Source organism: Mollisia scopiformis, assembly GCF_001500285.1.
Source record: "Mollisia scopiformis unplaced genomic scaffold LY89scaffold_10, whole genome shotgun sequence".
In the NCBI taxonomy this organism is placed as follows: Eukaryota; Fungi; Ascomycota; class Leotiomycetes; order Helotiales; family Mollisiaceae; genus Mollisia; species Mollisia scopiformis.
This window is the reverse complement of record NW_017263590.1, coordinates 78184-98052: the sequence shown is the minus strand read 5'-3', so window position 1 is coordinate 98052 and position 19869 is coordinate 78184. Positions and strand designations below refer to the sequence as shown.

Genomic DNA, 19869 nt, shown 5'->3' with positions numbered 1-19869 from the left:
GAAGACGGCAACTCTGCTCACGGCCACAAGACTACTAGCAATATTTGTGCTACTTGGCGTACTTCTATGGGTAATACTCTATTCCCCCATCCTGCAGTTAGCCCTGATATGAATCCTATTGAGAAGTGCTGGAGGAGAATAAAACAAGCTCTCTATAGGCGCCTAAGGCAGCCAACAACTGAGGTTCAAATGGTTGTAGCAGTATTAGAAGAATGGGACAAAATTCCTCAGGAATGGATCAATGGGCTTATTGAGCAGCAGGACTTCTGGGTACACGACTTAATTAAGCGATGTGGCTGGTCTACAGCTAATTAATTAATAAAATTCATGATTCTGATGCCCTGAACGCACGGACTTTTGTCCCCATGTTCGTAAGGCAGAACTCGAATTGGGAGGGAGTTTACAGGCTGCCAATAAGGGGTGTAGTTAAGGCGGAAATCTTTAAATGTCTCCTATGTTCTTGAACAAGCGAAGACCCTTTATGCATCAAAGTAAACAAACGTCCAAAAAGTCCACGATCTCAGCCTTCTATGACCACGAACCACATCGAAGAAAATCAGTCGCTATATCACAACCAGGTAATAGCTCTTCATTCTGTTCCAAGTCTAGATAATGAGTTCTGACAGTAGGGTAGCCATGTCAAACGAATTCTTCCAGATCAAGAACCACCCGATCGCAGATTACGGAAAGGGAGTCTTTGCGCGGAAGACCCTCCTGCCTGGCGCAATCATCCTCAAAGAGCAGCCACTTTGTCGCGCCGGCAAAAGCGACGCAAGTAAGGTGGATGCCTACAATGCTCTGGATAACTCGGATTCTGCTCGATTCCTGACCCTTCACGGAACATGCTGCTGTACGGATCCCGCACGCTGCAATGAGACTCGAATCACCAAGATCTGGCACATCAACGCGTTCGCTCACAAGAACGGCTCGTACGTCTACCATCAAGCATCCAACTTCAACCATGCCTGCTTGCCTAATGCGTTCTGGGCGATTGAAGACGAAGCTACAATCACCATCACGGTCATTCGGAAGATCGAGGAAGGGGAGGAGATTACCATTCCATATTTTGACACCATTGGGACTACTGAGGAGAGGATAAAATGTACCAGAGATCTCTGGAACTTCACATGTGGATGTTCTGCCTGCAAGTCAGGCATTGAAATCACTAACAGGATGTGTGAAGAGTGGTCAAAAGCTGACTGGTAATGTAGGATGGATTGATTGAGACATTGTTCTGCAATGCAGAGTGTCCTTCTTTAAGACGTCCCTGCCGATCCTCATTACACTAAGCTTCAGCGCGGCTCTTAGATTCCTGATATTCAGCATCAAAAGCAGTTGACTAATCCAAATGAAGGCACTCGCTGTTGGACCTAGGAAGAGACGCAGCTGGAGGAGAAGGCACTTGATCACAGAAAGGAGGAGTGAAAGAAATGTGCTTGTGCTGTGATTTCTTGCCCTTTAAAGCTTTAGAGAGAGATAGATTTCTGAACACGGAGGGAAACAGCACAAGACTGCCTCATTCCAAATACTTGGCTTTTTCTCTTCCGTCACGTGCATATGCTAGTAGAAGCGTTCTGTCTACTTTCTTCATTGAAGTCCCACAATTCCAAGTCTGGCATTTCTTTCATTATCATCTTTTGTCCTAATCAGGCGGTACAGAGCATTTGTGAATATCTACTCCGTACCTTGGTATGAATCAATAGGGGATATCGTCTAGTTTCGGTTAATATTTAGACGAGATTCCCCTGGATTTCGAACAGGGTGAGCATTCGCTTCGCTGTATCTGAGGATGCACCAAGGAGGAAGAGTCCTCTGGCATATCTGCCTCACTGGTGAAGTCTGCAAGATTTTTCTTTGGTCTTCAGCAACGCATGACAAGGACAGTGACAAGGACAGTGACATCACGAGTGACAGAGAATTTGGCGTTTTTGTTGTTAACCTACCCAGGCTGGCTGACTGCCCTGCTTTGAACTCTATTTCACTCAAAGTTTTTATGAAACAAAATTGAAGGAAGAAATTCGAAAGAATAGTAGCGGGATAGGAGTTCTCGACGGACATTCGATAATCACCGAGCCTCGAGGAGGGCGTGTACTGTTTTTAGCAGCATATGTTACACGAGTGTTTTCATTTCCTCCAAGGTATAAGTGCCAGGATGGCCTTATTATCCTTGTGATTTCGTTGTAAATAGGCACAAATCGCCGGAAGCTCATGCCTAGCGCGCAGATCAATCCACCATTTACTTTCACGGGCTCTGGTGTACCACAAGCATAATAGCAAAAGCGCTACTGGGTCCTTTCTCTTCAAGCAGGACCCAAAATCATTATGCATGTGCCTCAAGATCATCATGACTGGCCCCAGCGAAATATCATTCTTCGGAACCTCCAAAAGCCGAGAGAGGCTATGAGCAACTGTGAAGTAAGGATTATTATCTCCAGTGGACGACTCATCAATTCCACATAGTTGCAACAACTCGACGGATACTCCCTCTGTGCCTCTTGCAGGCAATGGTTGACGCATTCGTGAGAAGGTCTCGGACATGGTGCGGAACACACTTTCAGGCCGTAAGGGATTCACCACATGCCATAGTGCCATCTTGCCAGTCCCAAGTCGTAACCACTCCAGATCAGAAGAGTCGGATGCTCCGAGAGGCCATACTTCTTCTGACAGACAAGCATTGATGGACGAGAAGGTCAGGATACCAAGAATCCCAGCTGTAGCCCAAATAGGATCTTTGTTTTCTTCCTTGATAGGTTGGCTCAACCATTTATTGAACATAACCGTGCATTGAGACCAGTGATAGGATTCTCGTAATGAGCGACGACGGGTTGCCGATATTCCAAGATAACGATCATGCACGGCTGTCACGGCCAGTGTACCATGCATCAAGAATGGACGCTATAGCACGCATCAGCGAGGTTCAAAGTTGACTTCTGTGTGTTCCATAGGAGAACAATCCCTCAAGGTCTTGTACTTACAGCGAAACACACTGCCAACATATGATTTTCATAGATTGCTACCATCTCAGGGCCACCAAGAGAGTATAGGGTACGGTATCGAAACCGGTTGAAAAGCTCTTGATCCTGCAGATCTAGCATGAAATATGTTGATGTATCATTGGTCCATATGGCGTTGCTGATAGTCGCCCTTGGTGACGACAATTCAAATCGTCTTACTACTTCTTGCTTCGTTCGTACTTCAGAGAGCAGCTGGAGATCGGGTACAGCAAACCCGAAGTTGCATTGGAGCCCATAGGTATGACATTTCACGCAATGTGGCTTCGTTTCGTCACACTAGATCGCTTCAATTTAGTTTATTGACGATCTGCAGCGGGTGGAGAATAGTTTACCTTACCTTCAATTTCCTCAATTTGCAGTTTCGACAGCCAAATCGGGACTTGCGCTTACATGGCTGCTTCTTCTCGACTGGTAGATCGCCAGAAACCATAGTTAGTCCTTGGAGAAGGGCTAGTTGGGTGCCAAAGTAAAAGAGCAGGCCATTGTCAGTTTGAGTGATCCTATAAGAGACGGGCCAAATTCTATCTCCCTTATCTCCGACCCGCGAAGAATACGAAAGCTAGTCCTTGACTTGGTTTAGTGGGCCCCACTTACCTCCATTCGGATTGAGACTCTGGTGATTGGCTGGAATTGACTTCAATGATGTTCGAAGTTCGCCTCCCAAAGTTCATTTCAACTGAGTAGATGTTGATCCGGATATGTTTGGCCAATCCTTCGAGGTAGATTGTGTAGCTGCACATCAAGCCTCACGTAAAGTCCGCGACTACTAGAGGCTGCATTCAAGCGACAGAATATATAAGTTGCATGCAAGTCTGCTGCTAATCGAGGGAGCAAAACGGAAATCTCTCATCTGAAAATCTATCAAGATCCTGATATCGATTCGAAATTCATTTGTCTATTTCATTGCCCCTAAGTCGAATTCGTCTTCCATCATGCGCGTCTTCGTTACAGGTTCGACTGGCTTTGTTGGTGAAGCTGTGGTGAAAGAACTGCTTTCTGCAGGACATACGGTCCTCGGTCTAACTCGCAGTGACAAAGGAGTGGAGCAACTGAAAAGTCAAGGGGCGGAGGCCGTGAATGGTACCATCGAGGACTTGGAGGTCCTCAAGAAAGGCGCTTCTCAGTGTGATGCCGTTATCCATCTAGCTTTCGTCCACAACTTTACTGATTTCGTGGGCTCCTGTGCTACAGACCGGGCTGCCATCACTGCAATGGGTTCAGTCTTAGCTGCCGCTGGTGGCGATCGTGCTTTGGTCATCACCTCCGGGACCATGATGTTGGAAAAGGGCAAATTGGGTGATGAGGACGATGGGCCTGATATGACCAACCCCATGGGTGCAGCCCGAGGCGCTTCAGAGCCAGTGTGTCTCCACTTTGCCAAGCAAGGTGTGCGTGCCAGCGTTGTGCGTCTTCCACCTACAACCCATGGTTATGGACAGTCAGGCTTCATGGGCCCATTCGTCAGTGTTGCTTTGCAGAAGGGTGTCTCCGCGTACGTTGGGGACGGTCAGAATCGTTGGTGCGCTGGCCATCGAGATGATGCTGCTAAGCTGTTTCGTCTGGCAATGGAGAAAGCCAAGCCTGGGTCCATCTTCCATGCTGTAGGAGAGGAAAGTGTGATGCTGAAAGACATTGCCGCGGAGGTCGGGAAGCAGTTGAACATTCCTGTTGTCAGCATCTCAACAGAGAAAGTGGAGGATCATTTTGGATGGTTTGTGTTTGGTGCTGGGGCTGACAATCCGGCCTCCAGCGCAAAGACGAAGGAGCGGCTGGGATGGACTCCTACTGGTCTGACGGTGATCGAAGATGTCCCCAATATTGTCAAGTACATGAAGAGCCAGGAAGCTTGAAATGGAAGGCTTGAAATGGAAGGCTTGAAATGGAAGGCTTGAAATGGAAGGCTTGAAATGTAAACATAGTTGGCTTTGTATAGCTAAAGACCCGTTCGCGCGTCTTCTAAAATGACCAAGGCTTCAATTCAGTGCAAGTAGCTCCATTTCCGCAAGTGAAAATTGATGGTGCCGACCTTGATTTTGTAAGGAGATTTGTATCAAGACGTCCCCAGAGACAGAATCAGGTGGAGCATAGAGCGCGATTGGGTATCGGTAGCAACTCAACGTCCCGGAATATCCATTCCCTTTTTCCATCCTCCTTTCTCTTTATCCCGTCTTGATTGTGTCCATCCTACCAGCCAATACCTCTCGCTGAGTTTGTAACAAAGTATCGACCCTCTCATATCTTTGTTATGGTCATATTTTCCCCTCCCTACCTCCTCTTTGTCTCCGACCCTTTCCCCCCCCCCCCCCCCCCCCCCCCCATCGTGTCCCTTCTCCTTGTAGACCACAATATGCTAGAATTGTCGGAGGACGTTTCAGGTCGTCAACTTGTTCGTAGGAGGTAATGTGGAATGCTTCTAGAATCTAACGACTATCGCGGGTAATGACGCGCAAGCCAGGCGTCTTGACTGATGAGGCAAACATGTCGTTCTTGATGTTGTTTGTCGCTAGATTTGAGTTGTGATGTATGGTGTGTTGGCCAGATGCTGGCGTCAGATCTGTTTACTTTCGAAGGAGAAAAAACGAGCTGATGGACGTACCAATGCAATTTTCGAAAATAATTCCAAGAAGATACGGGCCTATCCTGTGTATCGATGTGTTCGTAAGAATGAGCTTGGTTCACCGGATTCGTCGGGTAACTCCAATGAATCGCTTCTGGCCACATCGCTTTCGTCTCCAAAAATCTGATTTGCTTCTATGTCGCGCTTTTGCTTATCACCAGACTGACACATGGAAGACAGCCAATGACATGCCATGAGCATGTCTCCAAGCAAATCGCACATGCTATCAACGGATGTTTACATCTCACCCTTTACTCCTATTTCTCTCCATTGTCTAGTCTTCTTCCTATATAATACAAATGGGAAGACGACGAAATGACCAGCAACAAAGCCTTGTCGCACGCAGATACCACAACAACAGCTGCTGAATCACCGTCTTCTGCAGACCTCGGCCTCGAGCATTCTTCATTGGTCCAGAGTACTAAAAATTGATATACCTTAGGATTAAAAGTCGAAGAGCGAGAGAGTTCTCCAGGAGCCCATGGAAAAGGGACTCCAACGCTCGCTTTCGATGGCTGAGTTTACGAACCTACAGGCATTGTTAGTATGTGTCGTTCTTGGTTCACCCTCGTCTGGGTGGTGTTGATAGTGCACTCATCTTGATCCTTCTAGACTATTGATCAAAAAACAACAAGTTTTTACTTTTGACCCGTCACTTGCCAATGGCTGGCGGAGTTCATTGCGGTAAAAAGTGGTATTTATCAATAGATGATCTAGAACTGCTGTTTAACGGGGTTTTGATGCAGAAGTGATGGTTTGTGACGCCCCAGAAACAAATGCAGACTGGGGGTCACAATCGAATAGGGGTGGTATAGTTGTTAGATGATCGCAGCAAGTAAATGGGCTAGAACATATTCCATCTTGATGCAGACGTTTCATCTTGCAAGAGTGCTGAACACTGCATAGGATGCACATGCGTTTTTAAAAGCGGACAATTGCAGTAAAATTCTCTGTCAGCAGCTTCGGACATCTTGCTCTCGAAAATTCTCTCAATGTACTACCTTTTTCAATGGCTTTTGGGTCTCGAATATCCTATGCTGTATAGCTTTGGTTTAGATAGTCCATAATTCAGAATGAAACTTGTATGTCTGTTTGGTTTGCAAGTTCCTGCTTGTAGACACGTACATTTATAGAGAATTATGTACTCCTCATAATCACGGATCGATCAAATTTTGCATCTCGGTCTCCGATCCCAAGCTTTGTAGATATGTACTACCATGTCTTCAAGTGTTGAAAAGCAAGTCTTGTTGCCTAATACCTCTAGATCTTGATGGGAGATTTGAGGCTCACGATGTCGGAGTTGCGCATACTGGTCCCAAGCATTTCCGTAAGGGTCCGCCGTCATAGAAATCAAAACGAGCCCACGTCTCCGCTAAAGTCCCTACCCTCGAGGATCTTTAGTGCCTTCCATAGTATTCCGCCCTTGTCCGCCATTTGTAGTCTAGATCAATTCCCGCCCCGCTCCTCTACTTTTCCAAATTTCCGCGGCGCGACCCCGTTCTCTCCTCCACAACAACAACAACCTCCTCCTCCTCCACAATCACCACAGCACTCAGAAGCCGTAAGTCTCCCTGCCGCGACTAGCTATTATTCTTCATGAATGTCTTGAGCTTGGTTCGAAGACGCTCCCAGCCTGAATCTCGCCCTAATTCCGGTGCTACAGATGGATAATATCAAGCGAGGAAGAGAGGATAAGAACAGGGAGAAGGCAGCACGTAGGGCTGCGAACAAGAAGGAGGAGAGAGAGAAGAAAGAGAGAGAGGAGAGGGAGCTGGAGGAGCACAAGCTCCAAAAGCAAGCACAGAAGGAGAGGAAGAAGGAGAAAGAGGAGAGAGGTAAGAAACACTCTTTCATTATACCTTTTACGCACATACTATAAAGCTCTTGCAACCCCGAGAACACGTACGAACACTCTACTCCTCCAAATATCTCCTCTCGACTCACTACACTGTATTGGCCAGAATTCATAAGTTCTGTACAAGGAGTCCACCCTTCAAAGAGTTCCCCCGCGTTCCCTACACTCTTTGCATGATGGTATTTCTGTTCTGGATCAATAAACTCCAGCTTGAAGAGTCTACCTCCTGCTCCACTACGGTCAGGAGAAGTTCCAGCTTCATTATCAGAAATACCATTCTCCTCTTGCACACATACATCAAATTCAAGGGGATTTCTGCTCTAGGTCGAGATTTTCAGGAGCGAGAACTCCTTTCCAGTCTGATACATTATCAAAAGCAAAGGCTATGGTGTTCTCGCTTCGGTGACCGAAGCGAACGACGCTCCTTTACTGCACAGAGTCTGTTCACTCGAGAAGTGTCATTTCCTGGACCGGGATTCTCCAGGGTGGACACTCTCGTGCTGTTTTTTGAGTGCCACAGAAGTGGGCTTTTTCCAAAGAACGATTTAGGGACGTAAGGGTTGATTCTGGCACCAAGACTCTGAAGTCTTTCATAGACTATTTGTCATGATGAGTTAAGATTGCAGCCGAAAAAGACTTCTTGAGGCACTTGAACTGCAGTCTCAGAGGCCTCCAGCTCAGAGTCGAGATTACAAGGCCTGAAAGTAAGTTTACTGGATGCCTTACTCTCCTGGAGCAGCCGATAAGAACCTTCACTCTGACTACAGAACTTGCTTCATCCTTCGGGGTATTTGCGACTTTGGGCCAGAGATCTCTATAAATAATCCCGCCTTCTCCTCTTTTCCCGATCTTCTACAACTCACTCCACAATCACACTGTCTTGTATTTGTACTTGTCAAAGAGCTTCTACTGTTGGCAACACCTCACTTCTCTTGGTCTGAACATTTTACTGACTGTTGTCTCCAGCAAGAGTCGAGCGCGAGACTGAACCCAGATTCGAAATCAAGTCCATCGATTCTGCCCACGATACAGATGCCCAGTCCGTACCCAAAGATAACAACCAACACAACATGGTCGAGGAGCTCTCAGCTGTTTCAATCGACACCGACAACGGCAAAGGCAACGAGACTACGCACGAGCAATCATCCTCACCACTTAAGACAGGCATGTTCGCTAGCGAAACTCTTCCCAAGTCAGCAGAGATCTTCAGAGAAATGCCTCTTATCGTATTCATGGAGAAAACTCTGAACATCGAAGCTGCTTTCAATACGTTGACCGACGAGAAAAAACGTCAATATCTCGCCATGAAGAAGAAATGTGATTGCCCGAGTGAGGACAACTGCACCGAATCGGACGTCATCAAGGTCTGGAACGCCGTCGCCTTGCTCTCCTTTCAGTCACCTACAAATGCTTCTCAGGCACAGGTTCTCGAGTATACCAGCCAAATCAACCACTCCTGTCTTCCGAACGCCAGCATATTCTGGAATGGAGATCATGAAGCTGTGCTTTATGCCACACAAAGAATTCTGAAGGGCCAACAGATTACACGCAACTATAATCCAGGAATCGTGGGTTCGACTAAGGTTCGACGTGAGAAGCTTATGGAGATGTACGGTTTCTACTGCATGTGCAAAGCTTGCAAAGAGAATCGGTATCTCTCCACCGAAGAGATCGAAAAAGCCATGTCCGTCAACACGCAGCCCAAGGAAACTACTCAAACGCTAAACCCTCTGAGCGATAAAGAGGTCAAAACGTTCGAGGCTGTAGTTGCATGGAGTCTTGACCTGACTGACAACCTCGCCATCTTCGTGAAAGATCTCAAGGAGCAGATTACTCAGCAATGCGTGTATCACTTCGTCGAGAAGCCCGGAGACGATACGAGAGACCAGTCCCTGGCTCAGTTCCAGCGTGGCTTCAAGAAGTACTTCAAGAGCTTTGCAAATCCTTACAATTTGAACAACGAAGTCCGGAACCAATACATGGACACGGTGTGTGGCGACCTCGAGGCTTTTAGGGACGAGAGGGAAGATTTCGTCAACCGAGTTCTTGGCACGAAAGTGACCACGTTGAATGTCAAGGATGGGAGCTCCGCGGCGAAGCGAGCTCTCAAAAACGACATTGACAAGATCTACGACATCTACAAGATAATTCATGAGGGCATGGTGGTTAGCGAGGTTGTTATTGATGAAGAGAAATAAGAAGGTCGAGGAAGGCTTTGAGGTTTGTAGACCTAATGAAAGATGATAGTAAATTCAAACAATACAGTGCCGCGAAGTACCGAGGCCCCTACGTACACTCTACTTAAGTTTGTTACCTAACTCTTTGACATAGCTCAAGAATCTCTGCAAACTTCCCTGCTCGTCTCTGTCCAACACTTGCAGAATATCCACCATCAATTCAATCAGCCGGACCCTCGCCCACGTCAAGGATCTCTTCGTAGCTTCACTCAGCTCCGAACGAATCCATCCTGCTTCGACGCCTCCAGGAAGGTTTGTTTCAAGCACTTGCACCTGATGACTGAGATTCTGTAGCTCGTGACAGAGATGAGGGTTGTTTTTGGCATAGGCGATAGCCATGAGATTTATGGCTGCTAGAGCAGAGGGGATATCTGCATTTGCATAGTCTGGGGAGCTTTGTGGTGCCTGTGATGATTGTGGGGGAGGGAGACTTTCCTGTTCTGCAGCAGAGTTGCCAAATGAAGTCCATCTCAGCTTTGGACATTTTGATGATTCACTACTTGTAGCATTGATGGTCTTGCTGATGGAAGCCATCTTAGACCTGGTCGTCCGGGTGACGGGGCCTTGAGCTCTGTTTAATTTATCAGACATGATCGCAAAGTCGAGGCAGAAATGATCAGGTTGCCTCTCAGCATCTCAATACGCTTTATAGAATTAGGGAGTCAATGGAATGCAAGGTTTCAAGTTCAAGAAGGTGTGAGTACACACTCGAAACAAGTGTAAGACCGCAAAATCTGTAAAATTAAAATCTCAGGCAGGGTCACGCGGAGATCTTCTTGCGACTGGAGCACCCAATGAGTCATGCTACTCTTACTTCAATGCTATCTAGAAGCCTTAAATTGATCCTACTTGCTTTGTAGTGGCTTTTATTGGGCTAATCTCTATGCGGCGAGAGTTAAAGTTGACTGAGAAGCCTCCACAAACCGACCAGTCCGAAGACTGAGCAAAAAGAATCCTGAAGCGCAAAGAGATCAACTTTCTCGGACTTCAAGAGATACATTAGATTTGGAAAACTCTTGGATCAGTTGTTGGGCAAAACTCTCCGGTGAAAGCTACGCACAAAGCAAGAAAGAGGACTGATCTCTTCAAGAAGCTCAGTAAGAAGTATATTTTCATCAATTTGCTCTTCTCTTCAATTCTGCGGCTCATCTAATTGACATTTTCATCTCCCATCCTATGTATCCCTCTACTGAACATGCTCGGTGAGATCCCCAACTAATTCTCCCATGTATCCAAAGAAAAGCAGCTGATCCTCTGTAGTTTGCAAGTTCTGCAGCTCTGCGAAGAGAAACTTGTATATTCTGTCTTTGGCTGCGTCTAAGAGAAACTGATCTGCACCGGAAGTGTATGGTGATTGTGTACGTGGTGACAATTTGCTTGTCATGGGGTTGTTGAGAAGTGTTGGTACGCTGGCTTCTTCCAGACTAGAGCGCTTTGTGTCTGACGGTGGTTGTGACATATCTAATGGACGAGAGTGTCTTTGCTAGGAGGACTAGCAAAGAACGAGAGTTAAATACGACTACTTTTTCTACAACCAGCAATATTGTTCTAGAAGGAATGGAAGCGCGAGCGAAAACGAATCGGAATAAATGCTGAAGTAGACAAAGCGTCATGCGGCTGAAGAACAAAGGTATATGCTTCGAGCACAAAATAGATCTCACTCGAGTTTGCGGGGCTGGCAACAAAGGTGCTCGAATCCTCGGAAAGCATGTGTGGGGGTGACAGCATTAGGATTGACTATTCGTGCAACACTATCTGACATGTAGCCAGCTTTCAAGCATCAGCCAGCCATCTCAAAGCGCTTCACATCTTCAACAGCATCAACCCCCGATTTTCTACAACATCCACGATGAATCCATGCAACACCACACAACCTGCTCCACCTAAAAACAACCACAACTGCAACGCATCATAACCCCAATTTTCATTTTCACCAACTCTCCTTGCGCATTGATTGGCAGCAATTTAAGTCATACTGGATTGCTTTAGCCTGGCATTGGCTTTGGCATCCAGCATGACCAGTACTTGGTCAGAGTGACCAGCCGTGTCGATCGACGAGATCCAGCTTGCTGAATAATAGGTAGGGGAGGCGTAGTAGCTTCTTGTGGTATTATTCTCGGGCAATCCGATATCGGTCAAAATGTTCTTGTCCAGTGCATCGTGGACAATATAGGCGTCGATCAATCATAGCCACCTCCAACCTGACTAGCAAAAGCAGTAGAAACGCTCTTCTCATCGTCGTCCAAACGGCGACCGCCGAGCAAAGAATTGCTTCCAAAGACGCTGCCAGCATCACCAATCTTGTACTCCGCAATACGTCCTCCAGATTCGACATAACGCTTGAGACGATCAGATTGGCTCAAACTGGTCTGCTTCTGAGCAACATCCAGGCCGGCGCCCAGGCTGACTCCACCTTGACTACTTCCCTTGCCATCGAGAACACTGCTGGTAGCATCGGTAATTTCGCTAGCAGCAACTGACTCTCCAGCCACACTTTCTATTGCACGACCTCTAGCCTTCTGACCATTGGTACGGGCTCCTCCAGGACCAAGGCCAGGCCAAGTCTCTGGTGTGAAGTTCGAAAACATTTGTGGATAGGCAGAACCAAGACCAGCGCCACCAAGAGCAGACGAGTGAACAGAGGAAACATCATCCGGAATGTAGCCGAGCATGGAGCCAGCATCGCTGAAGTCTTGAGCTGCTTTACCGTTGGCACCGGAACGTCCAGTGAAAGATGCATGAGACATCTGGTAGCGTTGTGGCCCACGATAAGTGGTCTTGGGACGGCTGAATTGCAGTAGCGAAGTCTGCAAATTGGACAGAGGACCTTCGACGAGGCAATTACGCTCCTTGAAATGCAGCAGGAGATAATGCCATAAGGGGTGCTTGGATAGAACTTTAGGATTGCCGAGAATGACCAGACCATATTTAGCACGCGTGAGAGCCACATTCAGACGGCGAGGATCGCTCAAGAAACCGATACCTTGGTGGTCGTTGGATCTAACGCAAGAAAGAACGATGAAATCCTTCTCACGTCCCTGGAATGCATCGACGGATGCTACCTCGATTTCCTTATAGTTCTCCTTTTTGAATGTACCAGTGTTCTGCATGGAGCTAACAACATAGCTGCGCTGGCCTTCGTATGGGGTGATGACACCAATATCTTGTGGCTGGACACCGGCCTTGAAGAATCGAGTAACAATTTTCTCGACATTTGAGGCTTCGGTCCGATTAAGATACGAGGTTCCAGATGCAGAGATTTCTTCATTGCCAAGATTCGACCAGAACATCATTGGTGTGTCGCCAACAGGCCATGGGAAGTCAACATCGCGTCGAAGTCGTTGCTGCATAGTCACACCATTTTGAAGTGAACCTTCGTAGAACATGTTCGATGGGAACTCTGAAAGGCAGGGATGCATACGATATTGGACGTTCAGACGAATGGGGGCCAGACCAAGGATAACAAGACGCTCGAAGAGAGACTGGTTTAGACCAGCCTTTGCAGCCTTCTTATTCATGATGACAGGACCAAGTTGTTGATGATCACCGACTAGGACGACTTGCTTGCAACCAAGAACCAGTGGGATCATGCACTCGGGCTCGGCCGATTGGGTCGATTCATCGATGAGGACAGTTCGAAACTTCAACTTAGCAAGTCTAGGATCACCAGCACCAACGCAAGTACAGCAGATAACATCGGCATTAGTAAGGATCTCGCGCTCAGCAGCCCGAGTCAAGGTCTTGAATTTCTTCTCATCCTGGCTGGACAGCTCTCCAAGTTCGCTCTTCAATTGAGAAAGCTTGACGAGTTCGGTGTTGCTGTCGTTCATGCGAACCTGTTCGTGCAGAGACAAGAAACCAACCGAAGATTCAACGTCTTCACGAGACTTGGCAGTAAGACGGACAACCTTGAGACCAGTGCGGTGGATTCGCTCGCAAAGCTGATCAACAGCGACGTTGGACGGAGCGCAAACCAGGACTTGACCACCATTGACCTTGGCAAGATGGTAGATGACAGTGGCGGATGTGACAGTCTTGCCAGTTCCGGGAGGTCCTTGAATGAGACTAAGAGGCTTTTGCAAAACACTCTTGACAGCGTTGATCTGACTGCTATTCAGTTCCGGCAAACCAGGTACACTGAATTTCTTGGGCATCTGGATCTTCATGGGTGCGGCCGCAACCTCGTGGCCAAGTAGCTTGTGGAAAATGTATCCAGACACACTCATCTCATCAACAGCAAATGTCTTCATGGCGAATTGCATACGATCGTAAGAAGTAGCCTTCCAGACATAATCGGCAGAGAAGTTGTGGGTACATTCGGTAGGCACGGATTTGTCATTGCCAACCTTGCGAAGCTCGATAGTTACTTCATCAGACTGGTTGTTGGGGATTTTGACAACATATCCGACACCTTCCCACACTGGTCGTAGTTCGCCCTTGTACTTGAGGCGCATCTCATCTCCAACAGCCAATTTTACGTCGCCAAGCTCAATCTTTGGAAGAACAAAGCTCGCAAGATGCTTGTTGTTAAGACCATAGTCCCAGCGAATGACCAGACCATCTTCGGATTGTGCTTCCTTCAGTTTGCGATCATAGTCGGCTTCAATCTTGACCAAGGGACCGAACACATTCTGATATTGGTATGCATCGTCGTACTTGAGCAAGACAGGGGCAGGATCATCGTCAATTCCAGCGGCCTTTTCAAGATCGGTAATCGTAGCATTTGCATTGTCCTTCCACATCTCTTCCAACTTCGCGATCATTGGTGGCGTAAGGTGGCGAGCGCGAAGTTGTTCAGCGTCGGTAGGTACAGAGACCAGCCATGGCAAGAATGAACGATCCTCGATCAGTGGTTGCCACCTAGAGATATCCCAGCTCATGTCCTTCGAAGACGGAGTAGAAGCGCATGGTTGGCGGCAGAGGAGAACCACGACTGTGTCGGACTTCGCGGGAATGAATCCGAGGAGAAAGACATTCTTGGTTCCACAGTTGTAGCATTCGAGGACCGTGTCACCAAGAGTTGATTGAGGATGAAGCTGGACTTCCTTGTGTCTAGCACGAACCAGATGATTGACAATGTGCGAGGACGTTGCGTTGCCACGAGCACTGCAGAACCATTTGCTGCAGCCCAAGCACTTCACAACGCAGCTGGGAGAATGAATGCCACAGTATCTTCAAAATGTGTCAGCCCAATGTCAACAACAAAAGGCAAAGTATCGCCACTTACGCGCATGCGTGAGCTGGGAGCTCCTTCTCATCCTCGACGCCTCGAAGTCCCAGAGTCTTCATGCCATCTAATGGCATGCTGGCCATGCTCTCAGCATCATCCTCGTCAAAGACCTCCGTCTCGTTATCATCGTCGTCGTTTCGACGCCTGGTAGGACCTAATCCTCCGCGCCCACCATATTGTCCGTACAGCAAGCTCTCGTCTGGGTCAATGTTCGAAAGATCATCCGCACCAGCGTTGATCGCAGCCGCAGAATCGGAGATGAGATGGTTACCGAGGTGGGTGAAAGCCCCTTCCATTGTAGAGTTTTGTGCTCGACTCCTAGAGAAGAGAATATTGATCAGCACATGTACCAAGCTATAAAGAGGAGTCAAACACTGCAAGATGCCGCGATGGGCGCGGGAAGCCGTCGCCGCAAGCAAGTGGCACTGGTTGGGGATCTTTTTCTTACTCTTCGAATTGCAGTCTGTAATTTGCGGAAGCCGTGTGGCGTGAAAGAGAAATTGTTACAAAGACTACCAAGGACCCTTCAAGTCATTCTCAGCATGAGTTGAGTGCTGGCATCCGTTGGCGCAGACTTGGTCGAATGTTGTGTAAACTTTTGAAGTCTTGGGACTTGGGTGATGGGAGCCGCATATTAGTTAGTGGGCTTTTAGTGCGGGCAGAAAACCGATCCCTGTAAGAAATCTACATTTCGAACAAAAAGTTTGGTCCAACGACTCAGAAATCAGCAAAGCAGCAAAGATGAATGTTATGAATGTAAGTGCGCAATCTCGTCATGCAATATATTTCAGCTATGTATCATGAATTCTTCGAGCAAATATTCCTTCTGAAAGCTTATGCCTGTTTTTTGGCACACATCCCAAGAGCCCTGCTAATCCTCTCTCCAGCGAAAACAGATCCGCCAACGGCGAGACTACCTATACCGACGAGCTGTAACTCTGCGGGATGCTGAGATTGCAGAGAAACGATCCAAGCTGCGAGCTTCTTTGGCATCCGGAAAGTCATTGGACCCCGCGATTGCGAACGACAAGAAGCTCCGAGAAGACTACAAATACGATGAATCCAAAGCAGACCGGACGGCGAACGAAGAACTCGACCTGGATGACGAGTATGCACAGCTATCAGGCATCGTAGACCCTCGAGTCTTGGTCACCACTTCACGCGACCCTTCGACACGATTGTCTGCTTTTGCGAAGGAGATTCGATTATTGCTACCAACTTCCATACGTCTGAATCGAGGAAATTTGATTCTGCCCAACCTCGTTCAATCGGCACAAGCATCGGGGCTTTCAGATATTCTTCTGCTACATGAACACCGAGGTGTTCCAACCGCTCTTACACTGTCACATTTCCCACATGGTCCAACCGTCTCCTTCTCCCTCCACAATGTCGTCCTACGCCATGATATTCCAAATAGCTCGAGAGGGACAGTTAGCGAGTCATATCCACATCTGATATTTGAAGGCTTCACTTCCAAGCTGGGACTTCGAATTGTTAAGGTTTTGAAGCACATCTTTCCCCCAAGAGAAGCAATCACCAACAAAACGAAACTTGGGAGCAGAGTCGTCACATTCAAGAATATTGAAGATAGCATCGAGGTACGACATCACGTCTTCGTAAAGACAGGGTATCAAAGTGTTGAATTAGCCGAGGTTGGACCACGAATGACAATGAGATGTTTCGAGATCAGAGGTGGGACATTGGAGAATAAGGATGGTGATGTTGAGTGGCGCCTGAACCAGTACACGAGGACGAGTAGGAAGAAGGATTATCTGTGAAGCTAAGGACTGGTCAATTTCTATTTAGCAAGGCGTTGGGGATACGGCATACCATGAGCCTCAAAAATTGATTTCAATTTCTCCAGCTCTGCGCCATTGCATCCAGAATGCTTCAGGATCAAGTCCGACCATCGTGAAGAAGATCAATACACCCCGAATTGAGTGTTTGACCCAAGGCCAAGTCTGTGTTGCCAGAAGAGTGCGATAGGTTTCGTCTGAGATGCCACGAAGGAGTTGGCTTGGGACGGAGAATGGCATGCTTATCATCCTCTCACATCTTCTCCATTTTTTGGTCGCCCCGAAAACCTCCAGGTCTTCTATTTGTCATATCCATTGTCTGATACGTTTGGAACATCGTCCCAGCAGGTAATGCAAGTCTCACTCGAGCATATTCTGATACTTCTCCCTCTCTTCATGACTCCTGTCATGGTGCTTCACTTGCGGGGGAAAAGCACTCCAATACAGCCTTACCTTCACTTTCATCCACCCCTCAATAGACAAGATTCAAAAATGTTTTGTGAATTCCTGAGGTCCACATGCATCTTGAAGTCGACCTCAAGACAACTTCATACCATCCAGCTCATTGGCCTCGGCTCTGAGACCATTCTTAGTCATTCAAATTTGCTTGTAGGTGGTTCTTCAAATCAGGTCATGCAGTGCAGTCTCGGGAGGACGACTGGGGCAAATCTCTTGCGTGCATGTAAAGAAGAATTTTCTTGCAAAAATTCTGATATGCTGTGACACCTGAAATCGCTTAATCCTCAGGAGCTAGATCTGCAAACTACTGACAGGTCATGAGTGATAGATACCTAGGTACCTACAGACTTCACTTTGAATCTTGGCCGAAGGAAGGAAAGATACATTTAAAATTCAGGACAGCATGAGAAACAGAAAAAAGGTATTGGCACACTCAAGCACAAGTCTCCAAAGACCCCTATGATACTGGACATTTCACATGAGCGAAATCAGATGCACCGCACAACGTGGGGTACCCTGGTGCTGGCTGGGGACCTCATCAGGGTCCGATAATAGGAACTGCACACCATTGGCCAAGTATCGCCAAGACGCCTGCACCTGCCTCAAGACAGATACACCATCCCACCCTTCCACTCACAACCGACAGCCTCGTGCATATCTTTCACAAGGCCAGAAGCCATACAGTACCTACATTATCGCCCTTCACCGAACCGCATGAATGTCTCAGCGAGGTCAGCAAGCATCTGACAGTTTCAATGGCCATCCAACCGTAACCTTTTCGCCCAATACTTGGCAGCCTTCACCTCTGCGTCCGATCTCACGAACCTCGTCCAGAGCCGCATCAAGGGAGCCTGTAAGCACGACATCGATTACAAACGGATCTGCGAAGCACGCCAACGGGAACGGGGCGGTGAAAGGGACACCGGTGGACGGAGATTTCAGTGATTTCGATTCGGAACTTGACGATATGGAGGATCGAAGGCCACCTTTGCACAGGCCGTCTGACGGACGGTCTCACCAACCGTTATTGGGAAAAGACGATGACGAGGAAAGGGGGAGGACGGGGTACGAGACCTCGATGGATGGACCAGAGAGACCACCTATCTTTTCGAGGAGGTCAACGATGAGGAGCCGCAGTCCTGACACCCAGGCCAAGCTTGCAACGAAGAAGAAATACACATACGCTGCGTTCTTCCTGGGACTGAGCTTGATAAGCTTCGTGGTACAGACCGAGACGGCTGTGTACATACAGCACGAACTGGGTTGGAATAAGGCATATTGCATGCTGTACGTACGCAGATACACCCCGAAAAGGACGATGCTAACATATTTCTAGCTACTTCACTCATGGCTCGTGGTCATTGCTGTGGCCATTCCAGCTCCTCATCTTACGATTGCAGAAATGGAAAATGCCTTGGGATACGTTCTGGCGTCGACACAAATACCTCGTCCGTACCACTGCTCAAATGGTTGAAACACAAGAACTCGATGTTCCTCGAAACCAACATTCTCCAATCCCATACTTCATTCGAACCACGGTCATCATCACATGTGCCCTTACAATAGCAGGGGGATCATGGTACGTGGCTGTGAATATGACATCGCCGTCAGACCTCACGGCCATCTACAATTGCTCAGCATTTTTCGCATATGCTTTTAGTGTGCCGATATTGAAGGAGAAGCTACGGATAGGCAAATCAGTGGCGGTTGGTATTGCTATTGTCGGTGTTTTGGTGGTAGCATACGGAGACGCTGCCCCAACCAAGCATGGTGGGAAGTCAGGCGGTTCCGTTGGAGGTGGACCAGCAGACAAAGAAGCCAGCAACCGTCTCGCCGGGAATCTGATCATCGGTGTTGGCAGTGTCCTCTACGGCTTTTATGAGGTTTTGTACAAGAGAATGGCCTGTCCTCCGGAGGGAACCAGTCCAGGTCGGGGCATGGTATTCGCCAATACAGTCGGGACCTTGATCGGTTGCTTCACGCTTTGCGTTCTTTGGATACCTCTTCCTATCTTGCATTACACTGGCCTCGAGATTTTCGAGCTTCCTCGTGGGGAAGCGGCATGGTTGCTACTCATTTCCGTTTTGGCGAATGCGACTTTCTCGGGTAGCTTCCTGGTTCTGATCAGTCTCACCAGTCCAGTACTGAGCAGTGTTGCGGCTCTGTTAACCATTTTCCTGGTAGCAGTGGTAGACTGGTTATGGACCGGTGTTCCTCTCGGCCCAGCAGCTATTGTTGGCGGCCTGTTCATTATTTTCGCATTCTTGATGTTGAGTTGGAGCACATACAGAGAAATGGCAGAAGAGAGACGAAAGAGACAAATAGACATCAGCGATGATGACAGCGATAAGGGCGATGACTGAACATTTTTGGGGGTCTAATATAGGCGGATGTAAGATCACATACGTACATCACTGGGCGGTAGAATCTATCTCATTCAGGAGTTTGGTTGGATGGACATGCATATGCATTAGAGGCGTTGATTCTCTCACGCTCTGTAAAGACCGCTATGAGATGCTTTTGAGAGTTAGAATACAAACATCGATTCGAATGTCACCTGGATTTCGCGATGTCCAATACCAAAAGTTGAGTGTTGTTCGTTGTCTTGTAATCTATTTCCTGGAGTTGTGAAGCCCAGCGTGATACAAAATGCACTGAAAC

The 19869-nt window shown here is 47.7% G+C and overlaps 8 protein-coding genes across 8 annotated transcripts; 5 read left to right on the top strand and 3 right to left on the bottom strand.

The window, feature by feature from the left end:
* Positions 1-636: 636 nt before the first annotated feature.
* LY89DRAFT_781018 (SET domain-containing protein) lies at positions 637-1354 on the top strand (the record flags this gene model as incomplete). Its single annotated transcript, XM_018222441.1, has 1 exon — positions 637-1354. The coding sequence occupies one exon, from the start codon at positions 637-639 to the stop codon at positions 1204-1206; it is 570 nt and encodes a 189-aa protein (XP_018072241.1). The 3' UTR covers positions 1207-1354.
* Positions 1355-2069: 715 nt separating this feature from the next.
* LY89DRAFT_643704 (uncharacterized protein) lies at positions 2070-3444 on the bottom strand (the record flags this gene model as incomplete). Its single annotated transcript, XM_018211806.1, has 3 exons — positions 2070-2895; positions 2976-3290; positions 3352-3444. The coding sequence occupies 3 exons, from the start codon at positions 3442-3444 to the stop codon at positions 2125-2127; spliced, it is 1179 nt and encodes a 392-aa protein (XP_018072240.1). The 3' UTR covers positions 2070-2124.
* Positions 3445-3716: 272 nt separating this feature from the next.
* Positions 3717-4986, top strand: LY89DRAFT_683874 (putative oxidoreductase). Its single transcript, XM_018214772.1, has one exon. It carries the CDS (start codon positions 3947-3949, stop codon positions 4862-4864), a length of 918 nt encoding a protein of 305 aa, XP_018072239.1. The 5' UTR covers positions 3717-3946; the 3' UTR covers positions 4865-4986.
* A 2308-nt stretch (positions 4987-7294) lies between these two features.
* On the top strand, positions 7295-9684 carry LY89DRAFT_732592 (SET domain-containing protein; the record flags this gene model as incomplete). The annotated part of the gene is made up of 2 exons (XM_018219699.1): positions 7295-7466; positions 8453-9684. The coding sequence occupies 2 exons, from the start codon at positions 7295-7297 to the stop codon at positions 9682-9684; spliced, it is 1404 nt and encodes a 467-aa protein (XP_018072238.1).
* A 99-nt stretch (positions 9685-9783) lies between these two features.
* Positions 9784-10333, bottom strand: LY89DRAFT_781014 (uncharacterized protein; the record flags this gene model as incomplete). Its single annotated transcript, XM_018222440.1, has 1 exon — positions 9784-10333. The coding sequence occupies exon 1, from the start codon at positions 10312-10314 to the stop codon at positions 9784-9786; it is 531 nt and encodes a 176-aa protein (XP_018072237.1). The 5' UTR covers positions 10315-10333.
* Positions 10334-14919: 4586 nt separating this feature from the next.
* LY89DRAFT_683872 (uncharacterized protein) lies at positions 14920-15289 on the bottom strand. The gene has a single exon (XM_018214771.1). It carries the CDS (start codon positions 15247-15249, stop codon positions 14947-14949), a length of 303 nt encoding a protein of 100 aa, XP_018072236.1. The 5' UTR covers positions 15250-15289; the 3' UTR covers positions 14920-14946.
* Positions 15290-15642: 353 nt separating this feature from the next.
* On the top strand, positions 15643-17223 carry LY89DRAFT_683870 (Brix-domain-containing protein). The gene is made up of 3 exons (XM_018214770.1): positions 15643-15709; positions 15841-16733; positions 16784-17223. Exons 1-2 carry the CDS (start codon positions 15695-15697, stop codon positions 16729-16731), a joined length of 906 nt encoding a protein of 301 aa, XP_018072235.1. The 5' UTR covers positions 15643-15694; the 3' UTR covers positions 16732-16733; positions 16784-17223.
* Positions 17224-17585: 362 nt separating this feature from the next.
* On the top strand, positions 17586-19854 carry LY89DRAFT_643694 (uncharacterized protein). Its single transcript, XM_018211805.1, has 2 exons — positions 17586-18495; positions 18545-19854. Exons 1-2 carry the CDS (start codon positions 17927-17929, stop codon positions 19569-19571), a joined length of 1596 nt encoding a protein of 531 aa, XP_018072234.1. The 5' UTR covers positions 17586-17926; the 3' UTR covers positions 19572-19854.
* Positions 19855-19869: the final 15 nt, after the last annotated feature.